Raw genomic sequence first — 10,014 nt, forward strand, 5'->3', positions numbered from 1 at the left:
TAAAAGCTGGTGAGGATCCTTCCGGACATATAAAATTTTCTGGGGTACCTGAGGAAGAGGAGGAAGTTGAGCCTCTTGACCATTGGATCTGTGTGGGAGGTCCAGGACAGGTTGTTGGGTTAACATCACTCCGAGGAACTTGATGCTCTCCACCTCCACTCCACTGATGTCGATGGGGGCATGATCTCCTCCTTTCTTCCCCAATTCAATGATCAGTTCCTTAGTTTTGCCAGCATTGAGAGAGACGTTGTTGTCATTTGCACCATGTCACCAAGTCCCCTATCTCCTTCGTGTATTCTGTCTCATCATTGTTTGATATCTGTCCTACCGCTGTGGTGTCGTCAGTAAACACGTAGATGGCGTTCGTTCAGAATTTGGCAACAGTCGTGAGTGTACAGGGAGTACAGCAGAGGGCTGAAAACATCCTTGGGGGGGGGGGGGCACCAGTGTTATCGTGGAGGAGGTGCAGTTGTCAATCTTCACTGATTGCGGTCTGTGGATGAGAAAGCTGAGGATCCAGCTACAGAGGGCAGAGTGGAGACCTAGGTCTCAGAGTTTTGACATCAGTGTGGAAGGGATAATGGTGTTGAAGGTGGAGTTGTGGTCAATGAGCACAAGTGTGATGTGGATATCCTTGTTGTTCACATGTTCCAGGAAATGGTGTCCCCTGTGGACTCATTATCTTGGTTGAGAAAATGAAGGGGTTTGAGGCAGGTTGGGACATTAGCGTTGACATTGGCCTCTTAAAGCACCTCATGTTTAAGGAGGTCAGAGCCACTGGCCGGTAGACATTATAGCACCATGTGCTTCCTTAAGTACTGGGATGAGGTGTGCTTCTTGAAGGAGTAGAGGTCTTCAGCTTGAAGGAGGGAGAGATTGAAGATGTCAGTGAATACATCCGCCAGCTCGTCTACACAGGATCTCAGTGCTCGGCCGGGAACTCTCTGTCTGAACCCATCACTTTCCTTGAGTTGACTCGCAGGAAGACCGATCTGAAATCTGCACTTGGAAAGGTGACTGGAAGGGTTGACACTCATTTTCCAGGACAGGTTTTATGAAGGCTTTGTTACAGAATTCAGATCAATACAGATTATCTTGAGTGTTTTGATGGCTCAGGAGATACACTGATCTGAATGGTTTCTCACCAGTGTGAGTCCTCTGCAGCTTAGGCTGGAGCTGTGGATGAAAGCTCTGTCATATAATCATATCTGATGAGTTTGTTACTTTCTGAATCCTCTCATGTGTCAGGAAGTTTAAAGAAGTCACAATACTTTTATTGCAAACCTCCTATTTGAAGAGTTCCTCCCTTTGTGAAACCTGATGAATCAGGAGATTTGATGAAAAGTTTATCACACACTTCATACATAAATGGTTTCTCTCCTGTGTGAATGCATAGTTGGTTGTAGCGTTGCAACAATTTTGGGAATGATTTATCACACACCTCACACGTGAATGTTCTATTCTCTGTGTGAATTTGTTGGTGTACATGTAGGGATTATGTATTTGAGAATGATACGTTAACATATCACCTGAATGATTTCTCCCCTGTGTGAATTTGCTGGTGTCTTTGAAGTTTTGATGACTCTAAAAATGACTTGTTGCATTCCTTACACTTGTGAGGTTTCTCCCCTGTGTGAGTGAGTTGATGTCTTTGCAGCTTTGATGACTCTGAAAACGCTTTTTCACACACCTTGCACTTAAACGGTTTCTCCCTCGTGTGAATCCGTTGATGGATCAAGAGTCTTGATGAGTTACAGAATGATTTGTTACACCACTCACACGTGAATGGTTTCTCCCCTGTGTGAACTTGTTGGTGTATGCGGAAACTCCATGAACGTGAGAAGGCTTTGCCACAAACCTTACATGTGAATGGTTTCTCCCCTGTGTGAATACGTTGGTGTCTGCGGAGGTTTGAACAGTCTGAGAATGATGTATTACACATCTCACATGTGAATGGTTTCTCCCCTGTGTGAACCCGATGATGTATTTGAAGTTTTGACGGCTCTGAGAAGGACTTGTTGCATTCCTTACACTTGTGAGGTTTCTCCCCTGTGTGAATTCGCTGGTGTCTTTGAAGCTTTGACGACTCTAAGAATGTTTTATCACACACTTTGCACATGAACGGTTTCTCACCCGTATGAATCCTTTGATGGATCAAGAGTCTCGATGAGTTACAGAATGATTTGTTGCAGCACTCACACGTGAATGGTTTCTCCTTTGTGTGGATGCGTTGGTGTATCCGGAGGTCTGAACGTTGCAAGAATGATTTGTCACACACCTCACATGTAAATGGTTTCTCCCCTGTGTGAATCTGTTGGTGTCTGCGGAAGCTCCACGAATGTGAGAAGGCTTTGTCACAAACCTCACATGTGAATGGTTTCTCCCCTGTGTGAATACGTTGGTGTCTGCAGAAGCTTGAACAGTCTGAGAATGATGTGTCACACATCTCACATGTGAATGGTTTCTCCCCTGTGTGAACTCGTTGGTGTGTTTGAAGTTTTGACGGCTCTGAGAATGATTTGTTGCATTCCTTGCACTTGTGAGGTTTCTCCCCTATGTGAATTCGTTGGTGTCGGCGGAGGGTTGATGGCTCCGAGAATGTTTTGTTGCACACCTCGCACGTGAATGGTTTCTCCCCCATGTGAATCCTCTGGTAGAGCAAGAGTCTTGATGAGTCAGAAAATGATTTGTTACATAACTCATGCACAAGTGTTCTTCCCCTTGTGTGAATGCTTTGGTGTTGACAGAAATCTGCTGACCATGAGAACGATTTTTCACAAACCTTGCATTTGAATGCTTTTGCCCTTGTATGAACTGCTCGATGTTTTATGGAGCCTGTGAATTGTGCCTGACGGGTGACATTTTCTCTCCAGCGTCACTGTGTCAGAGAGTCACTAGCATAGAGGACAACGCAACCACTTCACACTTGAATGGGTTTTTTTCCAGGTGTCTTTCCTTCTGTGAACAATTTTACAAAATTACACCTTGTGTATTAGGAGTTTACATGAACTTCCTACCAAATATAATACGAACAGCTTTTCACCTGTAGGATTGAGTCACTGGTTCATGAGGATCAATAAATGATTGAAGCTCTCACCACACTTGAAGCAACTCACACTTCTTGCCAGTCTCATCCAAAGCCTCACCACCTAATCTTCAGAAAGACTGATAGAAGTCTCTACACCACTGACCAGTTTCAGATCTGAAAATACATCAAAGCTCTTCTGACCTGACCGATTTCGACTTGATGGTTTCACTGCCCAATCTTCTCTGTGTTGAACAAAATTGTGAAGGAACTCGATGTCTTGCTACTTTCATGCAATTGATCTTTGGGTGATCTTCAGGATCTTTTGGTGCTATCTATCCTCTCTACGTTGTCTGGTGTAGTACAATGCAATCCTTCTGTAAAACAGCAAATAGAAACATTAGTTTTTTTTTTCCAGTACCCTCTCCCCACCTGTTGAAGGTGTGGACTCCTCAGTTCTTTCTTATTTATACTTCAGTGAGGTCTGAGTGTCATTGCTTAGGCCAGCATTTCTTGCCCATCTATTACTGCAGAAGGTGGTGACAATAAGCTGCCTTTTTGAACTGCTAGAGTCCAGGCATACAGTTTTAGATACTATTGGGGGAGGGGCACTTACCAGGATAAGCAATAGGGCACAGCTCTCTGGCACAGAGTCTGTCCCTGTTGCTCAGAAGGGAAAGGGGAAGTGGAGCAGACCATTGGTCATTGAGGACTCCATAGTTAGGGGGACAGATAGGGGGTTCTGTGGGATGAGAGAGACTCATGATTAGTACGTTGCCTCCCAAGTGCCAGGGTTCGTGAAGTCTCTGATCGTGTTTTCAGGATCCTTGAGGGGAGGGTGAGCAGCCGCAAATCGTGGTCCACATAAGCACCAACAACGTAGGTAGGAAAACAGATGGGGATTTAAAGCAAAAAGTCAGGGAGCTAGGATAGAACCTTGGAGCTAGAACAAACAGAGTTGTTGTCTCTGGTTTGTTGCCAATGCCACATGCTAGCGAGGTGAAGAATGGGGAGAGAGAGAGGAGTTGGACACGTAGCTACAGGGATGGTGTAGGAGGGAGGGTTTTGGATTCCTGGATAATTGGAGCTTTTTCTGGGGTAGATAGGACCTCTACAAATAGAATGGTCTTCACCTGAACCAGAAGGGTACCAACATCCTGGGGGAAAAATTTGCTAATGCTCTTCGGGAAGGTTTAATCTAATTCAGCAGGGGGATGGGAATCTAAATTGTAGTTCCAGTATACAGGAAGTTGAGAGTAGTGAGTTCAGAAATAAGGTTTCATGGTCACAAGAGGGCACCGGCAAGCAAGAAGTTGGTTTGAAGTGTGTCTACTTCAACGCCAGGATCATCTGGAATATGGTGGGTGAACTTGCAGCATGGGTTAGTACCTGGGACTTTGATGTTGTGGCCATTTCAGAGACATGGATAGCAGGGACAGGAATGGTTGTTGCAGGTTCCAGGATTTAGATGTTTCAGTAAGAACAGAGAAAATGGTAAAAGAGGGGAAGGTGTAGCATTGCTAATCAAGGACAGTATTACGGGAGCAGAAAAGACATTTGGTGACTCATCTACTAAGGTAGTATGGGCTGAGGTGAGAAACAGGAAAGGAGAGGTCAGCCTGTTTGGCAGTTTTCGAGAGGCTTCTGAATAGTTCCAGAGATCAGGAGGAAAGGATAGCAAAGATGATTCTTGATCAGAGGGAGAGTGACAGGGTAGTTGTTATAGGGGACTTTAAATTTCCAAATATTGACTGGCAATACTGTACTTAAAGTACTTTAGATGTGTCAGTTTTTGTCCAACATGTGCAGGAAGGTTTCCTGACATAGTATGTAGACAGGCCAACAAGAGGCGAAGCCACATTGGATTTGGTACTGGGTTATAAACCCAGCCAGGTGTTAGATTTGAAGGTAGGTCAACTTTGGTGATAGTGACTACAATTCAATTATGTTTACTTTGGTGATGAAAAGGGATAGGTAGAAACACTGCAGGGCAAGAGTTATAGCTGGTGGAAAGGCAATTATGATGCAGTTAGGCAAGATTTTGGATGCACAGGATGGGGAGGAAACTGCAGGGGATGGGCACAATTGAAATGTGGAGCTTATTGAAGGAACAGCTACTGTGTGTCCTACCAGTCAGGCAGGGAGGAACTTGTCAAGCAACAGAGCCATGGTTCACTAAATAAGGTGAATCTCTTATCAAGAGGAAGAAGACAGCTTTTATTAGGATAAGACATGAAGGCTCAGTTAGGGCACTTGAGAGTTACAAGTTAGCCAGGAAGAGCGAAGAGAGAAGGTGTAAAACTTGACCTACTCTTGGGAAATAAGGCAGGGCAGGTGACTGAGGTGTCAGTGGGGGAGCACTTTGGAGCCAGTGACCATAATTCAATTAGTTTTAAAATAGTGATGGAAAAGAATAGACCAGATCTAAAAGTTGAAGTTCTAAATTCTAATTTTGATCATATCAGGCAAGAACGTTCAGAAGCTGATTGGAGGATGATACTCGTGGGTAAAGCCTTCAGAAATGAGATTAAGAGAGTCCAGAGAAAGTATATTCCTGTTAGGGTGAAAGGAAAGGCTGGTAGCTGTAGGGAATGCTGGATGGCTAAAGATATCGAGGGTTTGGTTAAGAAAAAGAAGGAAGCATATGTCAGGTATAGACAAGATAGATCAAATGAATCCTTAAAAAAGTATAAAGGCAGTAAGAGTATACTTAAGCGGGAAATCAGGAGGGCAAAAAGGGGAAACGAGGTAGCTTTGGCAATAAGAATTAAGGAGAATCCAAAGGGTTTTTACAACTACGTTAGGGACAAAAGGGGAATGAGGGAGAGAATAAGGCCCCTCAAAGATCAGCAAGATGGCCTTTGTATGGAACCGCAGCTGATGGGGAGATACTAAACGAATATTTTGCATCAGTTTTTACTGTGGAAAAGGACATGGAAGGTATAGAATGTTGGAAAATAGATGGTGACATTGTGAAAACTGTCCATATTACAGAGAAGAAAGTGCTGGAGGTCTTGAAATGTATAAAAGTGCAAGGTTTGTGAAGGTTTGTAGCTCAGGTTGAGGTTTAGGGTGTAGGTTTTCTTGCTGAGCTGTAGGTTTGATATCCAGACGTTTCATTTCCTGGCGAGGTAACATCATCAGTGGCGACCTCCAAGTGAAATGAAGCTGTTGTCTCCTGCTTTCTATTTATATCTTTCTCCTGGATGGGGTTCCTGGGGTTTGTGGTGATGTCATTTCCTGTTCGTTTTCTGAGGGGCTGCCAGAGACATGCCAGAGAATTCTTAGAGGCCTGGCACTCCAACCACAACGCCATAAACAAACACACAGATCTAGATGCCATCTATCAACCCCTCAGAAAACAAACAGGAAATGACATCACCACAAACCCCAGAAACCCCATCCAGGAGAAAGATATAAATAGAAAGCAGGAGACAATAGCTTCGCTTCACTTGGAGGTCGCCACTGATGATGTTACCTAGCCAGGTAATGAAAGGTCTAGATATCAAACCTACAGCTCAGCGAGCAAATGTATAAAAGTGGATAAATCCCCAGCACCTGATCAGGTGTACCTTAGAACTCTGTGGGAAGTTTGAGAAGTGATTGCTAGGTCCTTGCTGAGATATTTGTATCATCAATAGTCACAGGTGAGGTGTTGGAAGACTGGAGGTTGGCTAAAGTGGTGCCATTGTTTAAGAAGGGTGGTAAAGACCAGCCAGGGAACTATATACCAGTGAGCCTGACATGGTAGTGGGCAAGCTGTTGGAGGGAATCCTGAGGGATAGGATGTATATGCATTTGGAAAGGCAAGGACTGGTTAGGGATAGTCAACATGGCTTTGTGCGTGGGAAATCATGTCTCACAACCTTGATTGAGTTTTTTGAAGAAGTAGTGATGAGGATTGATGAGGGCAGAGTGGTGGATGTGATCTATGTGGACTTCAGTAAGGCAATCGACAAGGTTCCCCATGGGAGACTGGTTAGCAAGATTAGATCTCATGGAATACAGGGAGAACTAGCCATTTGGATATAGAACTGGCTCAAAGGTAGAAGACAGAGGGTGGTGGTGGAGTGTTGTTTTTCAGATTGGAGGCCTGTGACCAGTGGAGTGCCACAAGGATCGGAGCAGGGTCCACGACTTTTCGTCAATTATATAAATTATTTGAATGTGAGCATAAGAGGTATAGTTAGTAAGTTTGCAGATGACACCAAAATTGGAGGTGTAATGGACAGTGAAGAAGGTTACCTCAGATTACAATGGGATCTTGATCAGAAGTGGAAGATGAAGTTTAATTTAGATAAATGTGAGATGCTGCATTTTGGGAAAGCAAATCTTAGCAGGACTTACACACTTAATGTAAGGTCCTGGGAGTATTTCTGAACAAAGAGACCTTGGAGTGCAGGTTCATAGCTCCTTGAAAGTGGAATCGCAGGTAGATAGGATCGTGAAGAAGGCGTTTGGTATGTTTTCCTTTATTGGTCAGAGTATTCAGTACAGGAGTTGGGAGGTCATGTTGCGGCTGTACAGGACATTGGTTAGGCCACTTTTGGAATATTGCGTGCAATTCTCGTCTCCTTCCTATCGGAAGGACACTGCGAAACTTAAAAGGGTTCAGAAAAGATTTACAAGGATGTTGCCAGGGTTGTAAGATTTGAGCTATAGGGAGAGGTTGAACAGGCTAGCGCTGATTTCCCTGGAGTGTCAGAGGCTGAGGAATGACCTTATAGAGGTTTATGAAATCATGGGCATGGATAGGACCAATAGACAAAATCTCTTCCCTGGGGTGGGGGAGTCCAGAACTAAGGGTATCGGTTTAGGGTGAGAGAGGAAAGATATAAAAGAGACCTAAGAGGCAGCTTTTTCACGCAGAGGGTGTTACGTGTATGGAATGAGCTGCCAGAGGAAGTGGTGGAGGCTGGTACGATTGCAACATTTAATAGGCATCTGGATGGTTATATGAATAGGAAGGGTTTGGAAGGAACGGACTGGGTGCTGGCAGGTGGGACTAGATCGGTTTGGGATATCTGGTCAGCATGGATGAGTTGGACATCTCTATGACTCTATGATTAACAGCCAGGACAGGATGTGAGAGGTCATTGGCAGATAGGATCAAGGAAAGTCCGAAGGTTTTCTATAGCTATATCAGGAATAAAAAAGTGACTAGAGTAAGATTAGGGCCAATCAAGCATAATGGGAAGTTATGTATGGAGCAAGGGGAGGTAGGGGAAGTGCTAAAATGAATATTCTTCGTTTGTATTCACACTGGTAAAAGACAATGTTGTCAAGGAGAATACTGAGATACAGGCTACTACAATAGACGGGATTGAAGTTCACAAGGAGGGGGTGTTAAGAATTCTGGAAAGTGTGAAAACAGATAGGTCCCCTGGGCCAGATGGGATTTATCCTAGGATTCTCTGGGAAGCCAGGGAGGAGATTGCAGAGCCTTTGGCTTTGTTCTTTGTGATGTCATTATCTACAGGAATCGTGCCAGAAAACTGGAGGATAGCAAATGCTGTTCCCTTGTTCAAGAATAGAGACACTCTGGAAATAACAGACCTGTGAGCCTTACTTCAGTTGTGGGTAAAGTATTCGAAAAGGTTATAAGAGATAGAATTTATAATCATCTAGAAAGAAATAAGTTGATTAGAGATAGTCAACACCATTTTGTGAAGGGTAGGTCGTGCCTCACAAACCTTATTGAGCTCTTTGAGAAGGTGACCAAACAGGTGGATGAGGGTAATGCGGTTGATGTGGTGTATATGGATTTCAGTAAGGTGTTTGATAAGGTTCCCCACGGTAGGTGATTACACAAAATACGGAGACATGGGATTGAGGTTGATTTAGTAGTTTGGAACAGAAATTGGCTAGCTGAAAGAAGACAAAGGGTGATGATTGATGGGAAATGTTCATCCTGGAGTTCAGTTACTAGTGGTGTACTGCAAGGATCTGGTTTGGGGACACTGCTGTTTGTCATTTTTACAAGTGACCTGGACGAGGGCATAGAAGAATGAGTTAGTAAATTTGCGGATGACATTAAGATTGATGGAGTTGTAGATAGTACCAAAGGATGTTGTAGGTTACGGAGGGACATAGATAAGCTTCAGAGCTGGGCTGTGAGGTGGCAAATGAAGTTTAATACAGAAAAGTGTGAGATGACACGCTTTGGAAGGGGCAGCAGAAATAAAGAATATTGTCCCAATGGTAAGATTCTCGGTCGTGTAGATAAACAGAGAGACCTTGGTGTCCCTGTACGTAGATACCCGAAAGATGTCACCCAGGTTGTTATGAAGCATCCGATGTGTTAACTTTTATTAGTAGAGGGATTGAGTTGCAAAGCCATGAGGTCACACTGCAGCTGTACAAAACTCTGGTGTGACCGCATTTGGAGTATTGCGTACAGTCTGGTCACCGCATTACAGGAAGGATGTGGAAGCTTTGGAAAGGATTTAGAGGAGATTTACAAGGATGTTGCCTGGTGTGGAGAGATGGTCTTATGAGGAAAGGTTGAGAGACTTGAGGCCGTTTTCATTTGAGAGAAGGTTGAGAGGTGACTGATTAGAGGCATATAAGATAATCAGAGGGTTAGATCGGTTGTACAGTGAGAGCCTGTTTCCTCGGATGGTGATGGAGAGCATGAGGGGACATAACTTTAAATTGAGGTCTGATACATATACGACAGATGTCTGAGGTAGTTTCTTTACTCAGAGTAGTTGGGGTGTGGAATGGCCTGCCTGCAACAGTAGTAGACTTGCCAACTTTAAGGGTATTTAAATGGTGAGTGGATTGACATAGTGATGAAAATGGAATAGTGTAGGTTAGATGGGCTTCAGATTGTTCTTGTAGGTCAGTGCAACATTGAGGGCTGAAGGGCCTGTCCTGCACTGTAATGTTCTATGTTGTGAAGGGATACCCCTGATGCTATTATGGAACGACTTCCAGGATTTTGACCCAGAGACACTGAAGGAGCAGCGATATCTTTACAAGTCAGG

General features: G+C 44.1%; 1 protein-coding gene across 2 annotated transcripts; it reads right to left on the reverse strand.

The window, feature by feature from the left end:
- Positions 1-501: 501 nt before the first annotated feature.
- On the reverse strand, positions 502-2,739 carry LOC122541614 (zinc finger protein 271-like). Of its 2 annotated transcripts, none has more exons than XM_043678507.1 (2): positions 2,417-2,739; positions 502-2,332 (listed from the first exon to the last, which is right to left on the reverse strand). In XM_043678507.1, exons 1-2 carry the CDS (start codon positions 2,639-2,641, stop codon positions 1,526-1,528), a joined length of 1,032 nt encoding a protein of 343 aa, XP_043534442.1. In that variant the 5' UTR covers positions 2,642-2,739; the 3' UTR covers positions 502-1,525. The 2 variants fall into 2 exon arrangements, with proteins under 2 accessions (XP_043534442.1, XP_043534441.1); XM_043678506.1 differs by having other exon boundaries at positions 502-2,326; positions 2,411-2,739.
- Positions 2,740-10,014: the final 7,275 nt, after the last annotated feature.

This window comes from Chiloscyllium plagiosum, chromosome 37 (genome assembly GCF_004010195.1).
Source record: "Chiloscyllium plagiosum isolate BGI_BamShark_2017 chromosome 37, ASM401019v2, whole genome shotgun sequence".
Lineage (NCBI taxonomy): Eukaryota > Metazoa > Chordata > Chondrichthyes > Orectolobiformes > Hemiscylliidae > Chiloscyllium > Chiloscyllium plagiosum.